General features: G+C 46.9%; 1 protein-coding gene across 2 annotated transcripts; it reads left to right on the top strand.

Moving 5' to 3' along the window:
- Positions 1 to 1538: 1538 nt before the first annotated feature.
- Positions 1539 to 15545, top strand: Spatc1l (spermatogenesis and centriole associated 1 like). 2 transcript variants are annotated; one of them, XR_005090166.1, is made up of 4 exons: positions 1539 to 1834; positions 4353 to 4636; positions 14602 to 14753; positions 15009 to 15336. XR_005090166.1 is itself a non-coding variant. In XM_028874156.2 (4 exons), the coding sequence occupies exons 1-4, from the start codon at positions 1633 to 1635 to the stop codon at positions 15333 to 15335; spliced, it is 1029 nt and encodes a 342-aa protein (XP_028729989.1). In that variant the 5' UTR covers positions 1539 to 1632; the 3' UTR covers positions 15336 to 15545. The 2 variants fall into 2 exon arrangements, 1 of the variants encoding a protein (XP_028729989.1); XM_028874156.2 differs by having other exon boundaries at positions 4353 to 4700; positions 15009 to 15545.
- The last annotated feature ends 4003 nt before the right edge of the window (positions 15546 to 19548 follow it).

The following is a 19548-nucleotide window of genomic DNA, read 5'->3' as shown; positions in this document are numbered from 1 at the left end:
TGTAGACCAATAGCTGAAGGAGCCCCCATGGTACTGGATCAGGCCCTCTGGATAAGTGAGACAGTTGTTTAGCTTGAACTGTTTAGGGGGCCCCCAGGCAGTGAGACCGGGACCTGTCCTTAGTGCATGAGCCGGCCTTTTGGAACCTAGTGCCTATGCTGAGATACTTTGTTCAGCCTTGGTGCAGGGAGGAGGGGACTGGACCTGCCTTAAACTAAACTAAATGTACCAGGCTCTGCTGACTCCCCAGGGGCTAGTATCTCTACTAGGGTAGGTTGGGGAAGGGCTGGGGGGTGGGAGGAGGGAGGACAGGGGAATCCATGGTTAATATGTAAAATGAATAGAAAATCTCTTAATAAAAAGAAAAGGAAAAAAGAAAGCCTTTAGAAGAAAATGATGAGAGCACAGAAATTCAAGCTGAATGAAAGTTAAAATGACATCAAAATGTGTAGGATGTAGCTAAAGTATGCAGTGAATAAGGATTTAACAACTGCTGAAAGAAGCCAGAATAAGTGTAAAGAAGGAAATAATAATAAAAAATAATAAAATGAGCAAAAAGTCAAATTGATGTCTGAGTGGCCAGTGCAGGAAGATCTTCTGATTCAGAAACAGAGCTCACTCCCTTCATGCAGTAGGAAAAGCAGGGTGCCCAGGTGAGTTTCTAGACAGCTACACTAACTGACCACGGTAGCACCACCAAGCCGAGATCACCGGTCCGTAGGGCCTCATCCCTACTTTGTTCAGTGTTTGGCATGGACTCACTCAGTGCTCATTGTGTGTGACGGACACCAATGTGCTGCCTTAAGCCTTTTCATGAGGGAAGTCTGATCATGTGATCAGTAAGTAGCCTCCACTTCCAGCCCTGTCAGGCTCCCCTAGAGCCTCCCTGGGACTGTGGGGCCATCAAGGGGTCCTGCCCCAGGCTGCTCACCTCCTCTGCTCTCAGTACCCTGTTCTTTCTTAAGCACAGGTTCCAAGGGCGAGACTCAAAAACAGCGTGTCCTTTACCCTGTAGGTTCTGGGAACCCCATTGGCCTGTGGTCCCGTGGAGTCAGGAAATGACAGGGCAACCTGGTAGACACGTGTCATAGGAAGATCAGTCACAGATGACAGCCAAGTTGCCATTGTGGCCTGTGGACTTCACATAGTGTGGCCAGCATGACCCTCCCATGCCCTGTTCTGGCTGCTTCTGGAAGGTGCTGTCAGGTCTGGCCTTGGGGGTCTTGGTACATGCTTTCCTTCCTGTCTAGGCTGCCTTCTAGGAGGTCATCCTCCTGCCTTTACAGTCCATGGACTTCCTGCCTTCACAAACCATGGACCTCGTCTATGTTATTGACGCTCTCAATCCCTCTGTGGTTAGAGGTGCTTGCCTACATACTCTGTATGCAATTGGCTTCTGTGTGTATCACCAGGCCCAGGTTGGTCTAGAGTTGTCTGGGGAGCTGGCTGAGGGCTAGAGGAAGAAGGGTGTTGGCCTTGTGGTGCTGTCTCTTTAAGGGTATCGACATCACAAGGCTGTGGAACCAGGCAGCGTGGAACTCCGTGGTCTTAGGTTGTTTCTGTGGGGTCGGTGGGCTCTGTATTTCCATCTCCATGGGGCCACAGGCCCACATGTGAGCACTTTAGGACACTATGGCAGAGGGTAGTGAGCTGATGAACAGGCTCATGAGTGAGAACGCGGACCTAAAGAAGCAGGTGCGCCTCCTGAAGGAGAACCAGATGCTGAAGAGGCTGCTCAATGAGAGTTGCCAGGACAGCTGTGGCCGAGGGAGCCGGGACTTGCTCTTTCCTAAGGCCCCTACCTACCCTGAGGCCTGCTCCCCCGGGAATGGAGGTGAGGTGCAGGCCTTGCCTGGACAGAGCAGCTCCCCCTACGAAGAGAGGCCCGCTAATGGGGCAACTTCCAACTTCTTAGGCCAAGTAGCCTGTTGTGCAGAATATCCTAGGGAAAGCCTTTCTCTCAGAGACTCAGTCCACACCTGAATGGTGGAGTGGGCATGTCAGCTGGTGGATATGCCAGCTGGTAATGTCTCGAAGTACTGCCACCTGGATTAAGACAGGCAGGGTGTGATCACAGGACTCCAGGCCTGCTGAAGTCATTTCCTTTCTGTTGGACTTGGCTGGGCAGTTTTATCCTGCTCTCTGTGTCTTTCTCTGCTTTGTCGCAGCTGGTCCCATATTCTTGTCTTGTAGTGGGGCAGGCGTGCCTATTGATCGAGCTGAGCTGGGCCTCAGCCATTCATTTGCACTGGGTTGAAAGAGTCACTTGATGGAACCTGGCTCCAGGAGGGAGGTGCAGCTCCCACCCCAGAGGGAGATCACGCTATCAATTCTTGGATGTGAGTGGGTGGCAAAGACTGTGGGGCTACCACCATCTGTTCACCACATAGTATCAGCGCAAACATGTGGATCTTTTTTACAGAGAGAGGGGGAAAAGCATGTGTGGGGCTGGTGATCAATTTCTGCAAAAAGAAGTTGGTTGTGTTTTAAAAGGTTTGGTTAAAGAAATTCTCCTTTCATACACAGTAGTGAGGTTTAGGGTGTGTTTGGCAGATGTGACCTGGGACTTGGTTGGAATGGTGGGCAGTGGACAGAGGCCCCTCCCATCACTGATGTCTGAGAACTCTAGTGATCCAGTAGGCTCAGCTTCCTGAAGGAAGTGATTGCCATTTATACCACCTGGCCAGAGCAGGGTGTGTGTGTGTGTGCTAGAGATATGCTCCAACCCACCTCGTCCTTAAGGATACAAACAGCCTGATGGCAAACTGTGGAGCTGGCCAGGCTGTAGCCCACTCCTAGGAGGTGTCTTGAGGTTAGCTATGAACGTGTCGAAAGGGAGACTTTGAGGACATATGTTTGGTCTAGTGACTTCTTAGAGTCCACTTTGGATGTCTGCCTCTGTCCTCTGAGCCCAGCCATTACTGAAAAGGCATCTTGAAGCCCACTGGGGTCTGGCAGGCACGAAACCTAGAGGATTAGAGGAGTCCTTCACCACATCCCCCTCACTGAGTCCCAAGAGGGAACTTGGATATACAGGGGATCCTCACAGGGAGCTAGAGTAGGGGATGGAGACAGTGTTGCTGCCAAGTGTCCAGGAAAACAGACCATTTGTTGGAGGGACTGTGCTCATGCAGCTGGGTCACGTGTGACATCCTGCAGCAAATGTGTGAAATTTGCGACACTGTGTTGTAGTGGCTGTGGAGATACTAGCCCCTCACTAGTGTCTCATTTTGCTGACCACCATCCGAGACTGACAAACTTCATGCTACCTGATGGGGTCCCAAAGGTGTGGAGAGAGGGATCTAGTTTTGTACTTTCACACGTGAAACACAGTTTTCCAAAACTATGTGTTGAAGAGACCCTTTTCTAAGAATTTGTAGTTTTGCTTGTTGGCCCGCTTTTGGTTTTCTGCTTTTTACTGAGCCATATTTATATCAATTTCCAAGAGACGCTCTCCTGTCAACATTTCTAGTTGGACAGCTGTACATAAGGCTTGTTGGTGCTTTGAAGAGTGTCTGGGTCTGTAAGACCAATGGGTCTTACAGGGGCAGGCAGGAGGTGTAGCATCTTGCCGGCAAGTTGTTGTTGTTTTAACTTTTTTTTCTTAGAAAATGCTTTAGGGGCAAAGTAGTTGGTTCCCGCATGTGTACATTTTAAGATAAAGCTTTTGATAGGCTCTTAAAAACACTTCCTCAAGTACACTTGCTTGCTTGCTTGCTAAGAGAACAAGCCCTGGGTAGATAAGAACTTCCCAAGCCAAAGAACAGATTGATGAGACCTGTGGCAAACAAGGGCAGTCAAAATGCACACACCTGAGCTCAGGAGGGACGGTAGAAGGACTCACTGAGCAAGGAGGCACATCCAGAGAGGCTGACCACAGCTTGGCTATTTGTTATTTGTTTTTTTTCAAGTACTAAGCTTTGAACCCAGAGCCTAGCCCAGCTAAGCAAGTGTCCTACCACGAGCCACCACCCAAACCACACCTTTGCCTTTATGATGAAAAGTCACATGGGCAAGGAAACAGAGGAGCCAGGTGCTTGACAAGTGGCTGGATATGGATAAATGTGAACATTTTATGTTGCAGAAAGACTTACAGGATGATACCATTTGTGATGAGTTTAAAAAAGCACGTTTTTAGGCATCACTCCAGTGAATGTGGTTGTGAGCACATCAAGGCCCACGTGCTTACTGTCGAGTTAACAGACAGGGGCTCCCTCCATCACCAGAAGTGCTAGGAAGAGGGGCCAGAGCTCTGGGTCGGGAGCGATAGCTTTCATCCACATCTCTCTGTGCTTCCAAGCCTGTCTGAGTACCTCCAGTCTGACTTGCTGCCCTTTTCTTCTCCACCCCAGGTCCAGATTTTGGAAGGTTTGCCAGTGTCCCTGATACAGCCTCTCAGCTACAGACATCGTCCCTAGAGGACCTGCTATGCTCACACGCCCCACTCTCCAGTGAGGACGAGGCCTCCCCAGGTTGTGCATCCACCTCCCAGGTGCCTTTCAAGGCCTTCCTCAATCCACCAGAACTACAGACACGACTGGTCGACCGGAAGCTGTCCCCACTCCTGAGCCCCTTGCAGGATTCCCTGGCGGACAAAACCCTGCTCGAGACCAGGGAAATGGTGCGGCCTAAGAAGGTGTGCTTCTCGGAGAGTAACCTGCCCACTGGGGATAGGAGCAGGCGGACCTATTACCTCAATGGTATGGTACACACAGGCGGCCCTGGGTGGGGAAACCCATGTGTAGGAGACTTGGTTGTGGCTACCTTCTCCAGTGGTGAAGGGTAGGGAGGAGGGCCAGGGAGGGCCAGAGTCCAAGGTTATTTCTGTCCTGGCCTTTTGGAAAAAAATGGAGTCTCTCGTCTTCATATTTAGTTGCAAAATCTGTTCATGTGATTCTGGATATAAATCTTTTTTGGGTTTATGTTTCTTAGATATCGCCTCCCAGTCTGCATGCTTTCCACTGTTTACTGTTTCTTGGGAGAAGGATGAAACAATTGAACATAGTCAAATTGCACTTCCTGGTATTTTTTTTATTTTTATTTTTTTGTAGTTTGTACTTTCTGTGTCTGATTTATGAAGTATTTGTTAAACCCAAGGTTATAGATTCTCTTTATTCTTTTGGATGTTTTATATTATAGCTTTAGGTTTTGGATTTAGGTCTCTCACTAGTTAAAAGGTTTTTGTTTTTGTTTTTTGGGTTTTTTTTTTAAGGTTGTCTGTGGTATGAGGTTTGCATGTAGAAGCTACACCTAACACCAACACTTGAAAAGATGGCTCTTCCCCACAGAACTCCCCTAGCATCTTGTCAAAATCTGATCCTCTTCCTGCATGTGAGTCTGTTTTTGGACTCTTATGTGGCTTAGTACATCCATTTGTGTAGATTCCCTTAGACTAGATGTTTATGGCTTTGTATAAAACCATTAATCAAGTTGTCCTGGCTATTCTAGCTCCTTCATGGCTCTGTATTCACTTTACAATCAGATTGACCATTTTTACAAAAGAAAGTCTGATGCCATCTTGACTGGAATGATCTTGGATCTCTAGGCCAATTACATTGATTTTTTGACAAATGGCACCTTTGAGAAATTGACATATTTTAGTTTTTATTTCTTTATTTTAGTAAGTTTTTAAATTAAAATGTACTTGTATGACTTTTCCTTTCTCTTTCTTCTCTCCAACCCTTCCCAAGTACCCCTTCTCTCAAATTCATGATGGCTTCTTTTTAAGTTATTGCTACATATGTGTATGTGTGCCTGTGTGTATTCCTAAATATATAAGCACAACCTGCTCATTCTGTATAATTTTACTTGTATCTATATGATTTCAGGGTTGGCCACTTGAATTTTTAAATGAACACTGTATATTTATATTTGTTGAGGTATGTAAATGCTATTTATTTATTTGTTTATTTTTGAGACAATATGTATTTGAGAGAAGGGGTACTTGGGAAGGGTTGGAGAGAATATGTAGCTTCAGCTGTCCTGGACCTCACTATATACACCAGCTGACCTTACAGAGATCTACCTACCTCTGTATCCCAAGTGCTGGGATTAAGGGCGTGCACCTTCGTGTTCTGGCCACAAATTTTACTAACAACATTTTATATTTCTTACACATGAAAATATCTCTATATATTCCTATATACAGTCACTATATACCTGTGTGTTGATCTCTGTGATAGTTAACTCATGTGTCATAGGTCAGCCTCTCTGGGCTAGGGCACCTAGTCATTTAGTCATCCATTATTCCTTGTATGCTAGTAAAGATTTTTTTAATGAGATTAATATTTAAATTGGTAGCCTGGAAAAAAACGAATCTCCATCCTCAATGTGGGTAGTCTTTGAATAAGTTGAAGGTCTGAAAACATCCCCCCGAGAATTCTGCTTTCAGGTCTGGACTGTAAATATTGGTTCTTTCTGGTCTCTATGACACTAGCCTTTGGACGAGAATTTTGTCTACATCATCAGTTCTTCTGGCTTTGTGATTTGCCAACTGCAGCTCTCAAGATCTGTGGGATTTCATAATCATTCAAATCCCTTATAACACACACACACACACACACACACACACACACACACACACACACACACACTCCTGATGGTTCTATTGCTCTGGACAACACTGATGAATACAGTTTGTGCTCTAAAAGCTTACCAAACTAGTAACTGTTTTGATAGATTCCTTCTGGTGTTTTGTTTTGTTTTGTTTTGTTTTGTTTTGTTTTGTTTTTTTGCAGTACAGCTCTGAACCCAGGGCCCCCAGCCTGCTAGGCAAGCATCCTATTTACTGCTGAACTATATATCTCTGCCCAATTATGTCATTTGTGAAAGAAGACAAGCTCACTGTTCTATTTCTATCTTATGTCTTTAATTTCTTTTTCTTATCCTATTACACCGGCTAGGTCTCTAAACCAGTGTGGAGTGGGATTGATGACAGTGACATCTTTGTTCTTTTTCTAGTTAGGGGAAACTTTCATGTGTTAACTGTGAAGCTTGACACTAGTTAAGGTTTTTGTAAATGCCTCTTACCAGGCTGAAAAAATTCCCTTTGGTTTCTAGTTTGCTGATTTATCACAGACAGAAATTAAAATTTTGTTAAATAATTTTTCTTTTCTTTTCTTGGTTTTTTGAGACAGGGTTTCTCTGTGTAGCTTTGCGCCTTTCCTGGAACTCACTCTGTAGACCAAGCTGGCCTTAAACTCACAGAGATCCATCTGCCTCTGCCTCCCGAGTGCTGGGATTAAAGGCGTGCGCCGCCGCCGCCGCCGCCGCCGCCGCCGCCGCCGCCGCCGCCGCCGCCGCCGCCGCTGCCGCCGCCACCACCACCACTTGGCTCTGTTAAATACTTTTTCAACTTCTATTGAGATGGATATTTTTGTGATATGTTAAGAAGATACTTTAACTTTTCATCACTGTGATGAAACACTAGAAACAAGCTACTTAGGAAGTAAAGGGAGGTTTGTTTTGGTTCATGGATTGGGAGACTCAAGTTTAAGAAGATCAAGTCGTCTCCTGGATTGTGATTCTGGTGAGGGAGGCACAGGCAAGAAGTAGAGAGAAGAGGTAGAGGGCTTAAGTCCCACCGGGCCGTGTGAGGGCACACTCTCAGTGAGCTAAGGACCTACCACCAGCTCCACTTCTTGAAGGGCCCATAGTACTGCTACCCTGAAGCCAAACTTTACATATGGACCTTTGGAGATCCCATTCATATCAACCTATGGCAAATCATACTGACTAATTTTTTAATGTTAAACTAACCTTGCATTCCTAAGATAAACCTCACTTGATGATGATATATTTTACTTTTTCACCTAGTTGAATTCTGCTTGCTAAAATTTTTGTTAAGAATGTGTGCTATTCATGTGAGATGCCATTCTTCAGTTTTCTTGTAATGCATTTTCTGATTTGGTGTAAATTGTTGGCCCTAAAGAATGAGATAGACAGTGTGACAGTCTTCTTATTTAGCTGGAGGAATTTATGTCATGTTTGTCTTCTTTCTTTCTTTTCTTTTTTTCCCCTTGGTTTTTTCAAGACAGGGTTTCTCTATATAGTCTTGGCTGTCCTGGAACTCACTCTGTAGACCAGGCTGGCCTCCAACTCAGAGACCCACCTGCCTCTGCCTCTGGAGTACTAGGATTAAAGGCGTGTATCACCATTGCCCAGCTCTCATTTATTTCTTACATGTTTATCGGAATTCACCACTAAAACCAACTTGGCCTTGAAATTTGCAAGAATCTTTTTAAAAAAGTTTTGTTTAATTTTGTTTTATGTGTATTCATGTTTTGCCTGCATGTATCTGTGTGTACCATGTACATGTACAGTGCCTGTGCAGCCAGAAGAGGGAACAGGATGCCCTGGATCTAGAGTTAAGGATCACAACCAAACTACCCCGTGGGTGCTGGGAACCGAACCCACGTCCCTCTGCAAGAGGAACAAGTGCGAAGAATGGCTGTGCCACCTCTCCAGCTCCTGTAAGAATGCATTGTGACTACAAATCCCATTGTTGAACAAGTATATTCCATAGGTATCTGGTTTTGCATGAGATTTGGTAGCTTGTATATTTCTAATAGAGTGTTCTGTTTCATCTAGGTTGCCATTTTTTTTGTGTGTATAAAGCTACTCCTAATATTTTCCTATTATCTCCCTAAGTGTCATTAGAATGGTGCCATTTCTAATTTTTGATCCTAGCTATTTTTGTATTTTATTCTTCCCTGATAACTCTACCTAGAGATACGTCAATTGTATTGACTTTTTTTCTTCGACGTACAGGCGGATCTTGGAAATTCTAGGTTGGTCTAGGAATGAGTCCTAGAACTTCTTGGGCGGAATGTTTCATCTGCCTAATTAATGCTTGGGGGCGGGGTGCAGAGGAGAGAGAGACCCCACAGGAGAAATGCAGGGGCTGGGAACATGGCTCCGCTGGTAAAGTGCCCGCTGTGTGAGAATGAAGTCCTGAGTTTGCGCTTCTGTCATCTACATAAAGACTGAGCACTGGAGGTGGAGACAGGCAAATCTCGGAAGCTTGCTGGCTGGCCATTTTAGCCAATTGGCGAGCTTCACGTTCAGTGAGAGACCCTGCTTCAAAAAATAAGGAAGAGAGTGATAGATGAGACTGGCGTCCAACTCATCTGACCTCCACATGCATACACATATGTGAACATGTATCTGCAGGTGCACATGCATACAAACACACACACACACACACACACACACACACACACACACACACACACACAGAGAGAGAGAGAGAGAGAGAGAGAGAGAGAGAGAGAGAGAGAGGAGATATGCATTAATATGGAAGGGTATGTATGCACTCTGCCTCTCCATGTGCCCATCCACCCTACGTATGTATGTTTGTATGTTTACTTGTTTGAGACAGGTTTTCATTGGATAGCCTCAAATTTACATTAGTCCTCCTGCCTCTACTTCTTAAATGTTGACATTACATGTACCGCCCGACTGGACCTGGGTACTTTTTTGTCTTGTCAGTTTTAATTCCTGGATTAAAAAAAAATATGTTCTTGGACAATTTTACAATATATTAATGTATTTTGATAATATCCACATCTTTTTTTAACCCCTTCCCACTCCCTCTGGATCCTGTCTTTTCCCTAATAGGGTCTCCTCTTACTTCTGTGTCTTTTCTTTGGCTGACCCACTGAGTTTAATGATGGTTGCTTGCATGAAGATGAGTAGGGTTAGTTACTGGAGCACGGGTAACTTACAAGTGGCTACACCACCGAGAAAAGATAATTCCCCTTCTCCAGCTGCCAACAACTGTCAACAGCTCCTCAGCTAGGGCCCCTTCCCCATCCATTTTAGAATGTTGATGTTCTCAGTATTATGCAGGTCTTGGGCAAGCAGCAAGGTTAGCTGTTGTGAATTCTCGAGTGCATGGCCATATCTTGTTCAGAAGACAGCATTTCATGGCACTCTTACATCCTCTGGTTTATAGATTCTTTCCTCCTTTTCCTTGGCAATGTTCCCTGAGCTTTGGGGCTGGGGAGTGATAAAGATATGCATTTAGGGTTGAGCATGCAACAGTTAACTTTTTCTCAGCACTTTGACCAGTTATGAGTCTCTTCATTAAGTACTGCCCATTGCAGAGGGAAGCTTCTCTACCAACATGGAAAGCAGCACTAGTCCCTGGGTATAAACATAAATGTTTAGTAGGAAGTTTGACAACACATCCACTTAGGGACGCAGCGATAGTCAGTTCCTTTCTAGGGCTGATGACTTCTCCAGTCATGGGCTGTTGACCAGGCTTACAGCACCAGGCATGAATTCCCACCTGTGGAGCGGGCCTCAAATCCAATTAGAAAGTGGTTGGTTACTCCTATAGAAATCACACCACTGTTGCATCAGTGGACACAGCCTGCTTGTCAAGTCAAGTTGGCAATGTAGAATTGTCACTGCCGGGTAAGAGAGTTGATGAGTTTTCTTCCCCGGCAACCTGCATGTCACCTTCTAGCGCTGTAAAAGCTAGCCAGCAGGGAGGAAGTTTCCAGCTCAGTCCCCAATTCCTGGTTGGTTTGTTTTTTTTAAACTTCTGTAACTGTACAAAGTGACTAAGAAAGAAACACACTGAAAGGCACACAACTTTAAATAACTAAAAACAGTTGCATTCGTGGATTAGAAGACTTAATATTGTTTAGTAGCCAATATCAGTAATAACCAATAGATCATTGCAACTCTTATCAATTCTAGTTTCTTTATGAAAAGATAAGCAGAACCTTATACTTATATTGCAATATAAGGGATCCAGGAAAGGTAAAACAACTTTTAAAAAACGAATAAAGTAGAGGATTCACACTTTCTAATTTCAACTTTACTATAAAGCTACAGTAATCAAGACTTATTGTAAGGACAGACATACCTACCAATGGGAAAGAATGGTGAGCCCAGTGACAAGGTCATGCATTTCAAGTTTGATGATATAACATTGATAAGACATTTCAGTGGAGAAAGGATGGTCTTCAACACATGGGAGTGTACATGCAAAATGTGAAGCTTGGCTGTACCTCACATCATATGCAAAAACCAGCTCAAAGCATATGAAAATACCTAAGAGATCTAAGAATTCTAAAACCCACAAAACTTAGACACAGTCTTCTTTACCTTAGATTTGACAATGTATTTTTAGGTATGCCACCAAAAACTTATGCAACCATGAAAAATATATAAATTGAACTCTTTTTCTGAATGAAAATCTCTTGTGCTTTAAGGAACATGAAAAAAATGAAAAGTCACTGTAGAAAATATTAGTAAATAATGTATTGGTATGGATATAGTTCTGGAATACATAAGATCCCTTGCAGGATGAGGTGGCTCACTTTTATAATCCCAAGTCATAGGCTGGAGGATTGTCTTGAGTTCCAAGGTAACCTGGGCTACATAGTGATTTCTAGGCCAGTCTGGGCTACAGAGTAAGACCTTGTCTACAAAAATACCCTAAAAACCAAAATGAAACCCCCTTGCATTCAATAGTAAGAAGCCAAATAATCCAGTTAAAAATGGGCAAGGCTATAGGTGTGGTGGCACACTCCTGTACTGTTATCACTTAGGATGGTGGTTCTCAACCTTTCTAATGCTGTGACCCTTTAATACAGTTCCTCATGTCATGGTGACCCCCAACCATGAAATTATCTCATTACTATTTCATAACTTTAATTTTGCTATTGTTATGAATCGTAGTATAAATATCTGATATTCAGGGTATCTGATATATGACCTTTGTAAAAGGGCAGTTCAACCCCAAAGGGGTTGTGACCCACAGGTTGAGAACCACTGGCTTAGGAAATGGAGACATAAGAATCTCTAGCTTTAGCTCAGCTCGGGCTGCACAGCAAGACTCTGTTTTTAAAAAAATGTACAAAGGACTTGGGCTGATAATTCTCCAAAGAAGGTCTCTAACTGGCCAATATGCATCATTAGCCGTGCTCACAATGAGAGCCACAAGGAGATCCGAATTCTGTCCCCATCTGCAGTAACACCAATGGGCAACAATGATATAAGATGCAAAGGGGTAGGGGGAGAGGTTCTTTGAGCGCTGATGGAAATGCAAAACAGGGCTGTCACCAAGGTCCTCAAGAGGTCATAAACCCTAAGACCCAGGAATCCCATTCCCAGGTATTTACTCAGAGAACTGGAACATCTGTTCACATTGACACTTTCACACAAGTGTCCATAGCAGCTTCAGTCACAATAGCCCAAAGGGAAACAACATAAACACCCATCAACTGAGAAGCAGGTGAATAAGATGTAGCTTATTTATATGATGGGATATTATCCAATCACCAAAAGGAATACAAAGCACTGGGGGGCTACAACAATGGACCGTGAAAACATCATGCCAAGTGGATGATGTCGGACACGAAAGGATGCCCACTGTGTCGCGCCAGCTGTGTGACACACCCGTCTTAGACAAATCCATAAGTCTGAGTGGTACTTGCAGGGGCTGGAGAAGGAAAAGTGATTGTTAATGGTACAGGGGTGGTTTGCTTTGGGAGGTCGTGTAAACTTCTGAAAGAGGTAGTGGCGATGGCTGTATGGCTCTCTGGGTGATAGTGACCACAGAATTGGTGGCTTTAAAGAGGTAAGGCTTATAGTATGTGAATTGCGTTCTGATAAAGGATTTTTAATCTGCTAGGGAACCATGTGACCCCAGCCTCGGTTGTACTGGATTCTGAGGTTCCCTCAAAGGATTCTCACATGGATCAATCAACTATTCCAGAGTTAAGAAATAAAAACAGGGTGTGCTGTTGGCCTGGCTCCTTGCTGGTCTGCCATGCTTGGAAGGAAGGACATTCTCTATCATGAGTGTCACTCTGTTCCTCTGACTAGGCCGAGCCAGGGTCACAGAGAATGGCAAAGTTCACTCTCTTTACTGCCCTATGTACCCTCTGGCTGTTTTCATAACTAGAACAGGTTGGGGAGAATATCGTTCTGCAGGTACCATGAACCCAAAGTTGTTGACTCCTGCTGCCTGGGAGTCTGTGCAGGAGGCCAGGCTGTGTGTGCATCCTTGGTCTCTCTGCAGTGACAGTGTTTCATACGTAGGAAAACACATAGAGTATCTGATTTGGGGAGAGGCTGGTCTTGCAAGGGAGGTACTAGCTGAACCTACTTCCAAGTACCCTGCAATATAGGGCAGTGGGCGGGCTTCTCATCTCCCCTGTCCCCTATTCCGTGAGCCCAGGGTGGGGTTCCCGTTTTCCCTGTCTAGCTAAGCTTCTTCTTGGTTGTTTGATTTAACCAGAGTAACTGGTATTCACAGGAGTACATGCTTTTCAGCACAGTGTTGTCCAGGTCAATCTGTATCACAGACCCTGGCTTAGGGCCTGAGACCTGATGGAAAACTGCTTGGCCAAGGTCATAGGCAGAGCTAGCTCTGGGCCTGTCCCTTCATTCCGTCATGGCTGTAAGGATGACAGCACATCATTCTGGGTCTCAGGCTGATGTGGACATACAAATAATGCTCAAGGTCACAAGGCCCCAGCAGCAGGGTCCAGGGCCCACTTCTCTGCATGGTTATCAGAGTCTTGAGTATGGAGGTAGAGGTACTGCAGTGTGCACAGGGCCTGGGCTTCCTCAGCCATGCATTCATGTACTGTTGCAGCCTTTGGGTCAGACCCCCAGGACCTCACCAAACTGACATCCTGTCAGGGTCCGTATCACAGGTCTTGTCTGGAAGGTGCCTGGGTGTGAGCATGCTGTCCTGTGTCTTCTGTCGGGATGGATGTGCGCAGCTCAGGAGAGCAGCATATGGGATGTGGGGTGGGACGTTCCCTAGGGGAAGTTACCTGTTCTGCCATCTTGTGCTCTGTAATGTAGGGGTTGGACTGAGAGGGCTTACCCCCTCAGAGAGACAGGTCAACATGTGCCCTGTAGATAACCAGAGTGTTTTCCCCGTGAACAACAGGTCTTTGCTCTCAAATTCAGAAAAGGTTCATTTTTCAAAGAGCATAAAGTTTTGAAAGGATGTTGATATATACTGCATTATTTAATAATGATTTCTATGACACAGGCTGCTGTAGGCAGAGGGGTTATTTGGGGGCTGTTTTTTTTTTTTGAGGGGCGATGCCAGGGTGAGGAAGGATTCAAGTGTCCCGAGAAGAGAATCTTCTATCAGCACATTATCCTCTCCACAGACATGGGCAAGGTCAGGTTGATACTGAACTTTAGACATCAGCCAGTCTTTGAGGGCAGTGCTGGGGACCGGAAGGAGCTGGCCTTTTCCAGAGCCAGGTTGTGACGCTCCTGCAGTCCCCAGAGAAGGCTGAGTGGGTGGGGTGGCAGTATCTGAGAACAACAGTAGAGAGCCCCACTCCACCTGGGTAGACCTGGGTGCTATCCTCCCCAGGGGCCCCACTGTCTTCTTCGGGTTCATGTGCCTCTTGGCATCTCTGACAGAGAATGGAACAGTGTGCCCAGGTCCCAGGGAAAGCATGCTGAGAGGAGAGAGAGAGAGAGAGAGAGAGAGAGACCCCTCTCCAGCTCCAAACATCTTAGCTTTTTAAAGACTTTTATTTACTCTGGCCATGGGGGAACAAAGGTACCTTGGTACCTTGAAATGGTCAGGATGGCACCTATCTCATCCAGAAATCCAGAGTTTTGCGGGTGCGGAGAAGGATGGTCGCATCGTCGGGGAGATCGCGTTCCAGCTTGACCGGCGTATCCTGGCCTATGTGTTTCCGGGGGTGACTCGCCTCTACGGCTTCACAGTATCCAACATCCCTGAGAAGATCAAGCAGGTACACTGTCTTTGTTGCCCCAGGCCAGGGCTGGTACTGGGAGTACATCCTAGTGCTGGCAGGTTCTAGAAGACCCCTGACTCTTCTTGGGTCCAAGTGAAGACCCCGAAGGGCTCATCTTTCTGAAGTGCTGAAAGGGGCCCAGGGCCTCCATTTCCCCGCTAAGCCTCCAAGTCTGCCCTGCCCCACCTACCTCCACTAGGGTCAGAGGCTTTTCTGACCCAGTGCCTTGTCTCCACTCCTCTGTGTCTTCAGACATCTATCAAGTCCCTGGACGGCTCCGTGGATGAGAAGAAGCTGCGTGAGCTGACACATCGCTATCTGACCCTGACGGCGCGCCTGGAGAAGCTGGGCTACAGCCGCGAAGTGCACCCGGTGTTCAGCGAGTTTCTCATCAATACCTACGGCATCCTGAAGCAGCGTCCGGACCTGCGGGCCAACCCACTGCACAGCAGCCCCGCTGCGCTGCGCAAGCTGGTCATTGACATTGTGCCGCCCAAGTTCCTGGGCGACTCCCTGCTGCTGCTGAACTGCCTGTGTGAACTCTCCAAGGAAGACAGCAAGCCGCTCTTCGCCTGGTGAGCCGCTCGCCTCACCCTTCCTGCAATAAACGTGTTTGTTCCAAACCCGGGGGCCACCCGCGTCCTCCCGCATGGAAAGCTGTCTGCCCAGCTACAGTGGGGAGAAGCCTCCTCCACGCCTGCGCTTGCCCTGGGCACCCAGCTACTCGGGCCGCTCACAGTTGCCGGGCACCCGTTGCCTTATTAAAAGCTTATTTATTTGTTTGCCTTACCTTTGGCTCTTTGAGGGCGTGGTGAGATGTCTTGGTCTCTGCTGGCCTGCAAGAGCTGTGGATCAGTGTTGATGAATAGAACCCCGGACTTGGCTCATGCCAGGACCCTTAACTCAAGGACTGTGGCCCCCCTGCCTTCCCTCAGAGGTAGCACAGCATCCTTGAAGGCTTCAGTCTCTCCCTTGAAAGGACCAGCAAGTCCTCTTCTATTTTGGGTTTCCCCCCAAAATGCAGAACTGGAGGCGAAATGGTCGTGGAACCTGCAGAGCCTATCAGAATGGAAGGCTCTGCAATCGAAGTTAGGGACTTTGGTCTATGACAACAGCGTGTGTTAAGTCTGTGTTTGGCCTGTGTGACTGAGCACAGACTGGACCTAGGATAAGCTCCGTGATACAGGAATTAAGAAAGGAGCAGCAGCACAGGGAAGGAATCCCTGAGTGCTGGTGGGGTTTACTTAGTACTTAGTACTTGGGACTGAGGAGGCCTACGATGTTCTTGGCCGGAGTGGCAAGGCTGCTGTGACTTCACATCAGTTCCCACCCCACGGGTACCCCCCACGTGCACATACACGGCCCTACAGTCAGCAGAGACAGTCCTGCAGCAAACAGACGGACCCCCAGTGAATCAGTGGTGCTGGGGCTAAGGATCCAGACACAAAGCCCTGGAGTGGTTGGTGTGCCTCTTGGCAGGTTGGAGAGCAGAGCTGGCTCAGACAGTGCAGGCAGCCACCCCCAGCTGCTCCCCCTGCTCGCCTCTGCGTTTTGAGGGTAGGGCTTCTGTCTTGCTCACTAAATTGTTGGAGCCAGAACACTGAGTGACACCCTCGAGGGACCCCCCCCCCCACTCTGCTCGGTATATGTGTTCAGTTCTGAGATGCCTGTCGGTTGAAGGGAGTGCTGGGTCTTGGTGAAGGAAGAGGTCAAACCTGATACCAGGGGAGGGTCTAGCCACCTGGAGCTGCCTAGGCCCTTGGCTCTGGCTCAGTGGTGGTGTCACCAGCTTGCCCCTTTTGGAGTTAACCTTTAGGGTGATTAAAGCAAGGCGGTGAGCGTGACCACATCCAAAAAGACTGCGCCAGGAGCCGTCAGAGCACAGGCCTGTAGCCATGTCTGCTGTCTTAGCCAGACAGGCCCCAGCCACTTCCCCTCGAAGTCAGCAACTGGATGCTTCCGGCAAACCTGAGGTAAGGAGTAAAGGTGAGTATACCTGGGCTTGTTTCATTTGATACAGCAGGCTTGGCAGACATGGAGAGAGAGTTGCGTGTGCCGCGCACAATCCCAATAGGAAGTATATCCTGCTGTTGTGTGCAGGGCTAGGGAGGGGATGGTCAGGATGCTTCCAAGGAATGAGGGCCCGTGGTGGCCTCTTTGAGAAGGAATGGGTGAGGCAGGGCAGGTGAGTAGGAACAAGTATGGGGGTATAGAGTTCAACTTCCTTAGGCTAGGATAGAGGAGGGTGTCTGAACTGACCAAGTGCCTTGCCCTGTGGGGTTTGGGGGTCAGGGACCCTTGGCTTGGGGAGAGTTTTATGAAGAAGTGGGCTTTGAGCTGCTGTCTTATATAACTAAGTCATGCTTATACACTTATATACATGCTATAATTAGCTCACAGTGGAAAGATTGATATTTCCAAATAGTAAGGAACCCGAGATGTCATGGTTTTATAAAAGAGTAAATAGAAAATAGGAGCAAGGGCTCAAAAGTAACCCTGGGAAGTGGGAGGACTGAGTAGCAGGACTCTGGGCTTCAGGCTTGGAAGAATTGGGCTCTTGGACTTGACTATGAGTCTTTGTGTTAGTCAGCTTCCCATCACTGTGCTAAGACACCTGAGAAAGTCACTTTAGTGAGGGGAGATTTCTTTAGCTCACATTTCAGAGGTTTCGGGCCATGCTTGGCCGGCTCCCTTGTTTCCGGGTCTGTGATGGAGCAAAATATCAGGGCAGCGGGTGCATGGTGGAACAGAGCTGCTCACTTCAGTGTCTGAGAAGCAAAGAGAGAGCACGGATATGGGACAAGTTACACCCTCCTCAGGGGCAAACTCCCAGGAATCTACCTCTTCCAGCCAGGCCCCCACCTCCTACAGTTTCTACCACTCCCAGTAGTCCATTCAATATGAACTCGTCAATGACTTAATCCGTCTAAGAGATCAGAGACCTCATGATCCAATCATGCCCCCAAAGCTCTTTCTTTCTCTTAACACTGCTGTTGTCAGGACCAAGCTTTCAACAAGGAAACTTTTGGAGGACATTCCAAACCCAAACCCAGAGGATCATGGTGTCCCCAAGCTCTTGAGCTCACCTCTGAGTGGTCCCAGGCTGTTGTGTGTCTGCAACATGGTGTACATGGTGGGCCCAGCCTTGGGAGGGCACCAAAAGATTAGGGCTCAGTACCTCAACAGAGCCTCTCCCAGATTGCAGTATCTGGTGTGCTGTTTAGAAGGCTTGAAGATGTTCCTGTGGGAGAGGAGATGGGACAGCGGTGAAGGTGTGTGTGTGTGTGTGTGTGTGTGTGTGTTTGTGTGTGTGTTTCAGGCAAGTTTTAACAGTGGTATAATTTGACTGAATCCCCTGGAGATGGATACAGGTTGGGACTGGTTTCCTGTGGCCAGAGCCCACATTGGAAGGGTGGAGTCCTGCTCTACCTGCCCAGGGCCAATGCCTGCATGAATGACTTGGGATACTTCTGCATGGGCAATTGGTCAGCATCTGTGTCTGGGCCCAGCACCTCACTTCTGGTTGTTCCAGCTTTGGGGTCCCTTCAGTAGTTTTTCAGTCTCTCCATATGGCCACAGGGGAGGTGGAGTCTCCAAGTCCAAATGCATCACTTCATCCAGGCCCAGCAATGCTGTGAGGTGATGTAACAGCACTCTGCTACCCTCAAAGGCTTTGTGGAGCATGCGGGCATCTTTGTGAGATTTATGGGTACAAAAGACATCTAGGACGGGGATGTTCATGTGTGTCCAGGACTGTAATAAGATCTGTGGACCCCATATAGGAGGGATATATCAGCCTCTACCTATAATTAAGAATTGTAAAGAAGGAATCTGGGAGTTGGAGCCATGAGCCAGATCTTACCAAAGTTGGGGCTGTAAACTTTAAGAAGTTTTGACTCCAGAATCAGTGGTGAGGAAAACCTGTGTTTTCTTCACCTGCCTGCCCCTGGGAACACATACCACATAGCAAATCATAAGCAACAGCATCACCCACTATTCTCACACCAATTTACCAGGTGTAACACTCACACCTACACCTGCCCCAACAGCCACATGTACACGCAACATCAACATGCACACATGTATGCTCATATCTGTACATATACCAACACACACACACACACACACACCATTTATACATGCTCATACCAACATTCACTCATATCTGTACACACACACACACACACACACACACACACACACACACAATCTATACATGCTCATACCAACATTCACTCATATACAAATACTTGAATATATAGATACACAACACCTGCGTAAATGCAACATTAACATCTGTACAGGAACACTCATCCCAGTACCCACACATTCATGCTTGCACATTAACACTGCACACATACTAACACAACATATACATTGTGCTGATTAGTTTTTATTATTGACCTGATGCAACCTAGAGTCTCCTGGGAACAGAGAACCTCAATTGAGTGATTATCCAGGTCCGACTGGTGTGGGAGCCCGTTTTCAGGTTCCTTGTGGCTTTACCCAGCAGGTCCTCAGAGAGGATGATTAGGACCACGGGCCTGAGTGCAGGAGTCTGAGATGGTCTGCACTTGGCTGTGCTGGGGGGAGGTCTTTTGCTCCACCTCCTTGGTGTTTCTATAAATACCCTGGGACAGAGACAATCAGGGCCTGTTGGAAAAGGTTCCAGGCCCTCTCGGGGCTATCCTTTATTTTCTGTCTGTTTATCTCCACAATATAAATCCTTCTATCTAATATTTCCTGCTGCTTGCACTCAAGAAAACTTTGGGGGAACTGTGGGGTTGGTGGG

This window comes from Peromyscus leucopus, chromosome 16_21, assembly GCF_004664715.2.
Source record: "Peromyscus leucopus breed LL Stock chromosome 16_21, UCI_PerLeu_2.1, whole genome shotgun sequence".
NCBI lineage: Eukaryota > Metazoa > Chordata > Mammalia > Rodentia > Cricetidae > Peromyscus > Peromyscus leucopus.
This window is presented reverse-complemented; position numbering and strand designations above follow the sequence as displayed.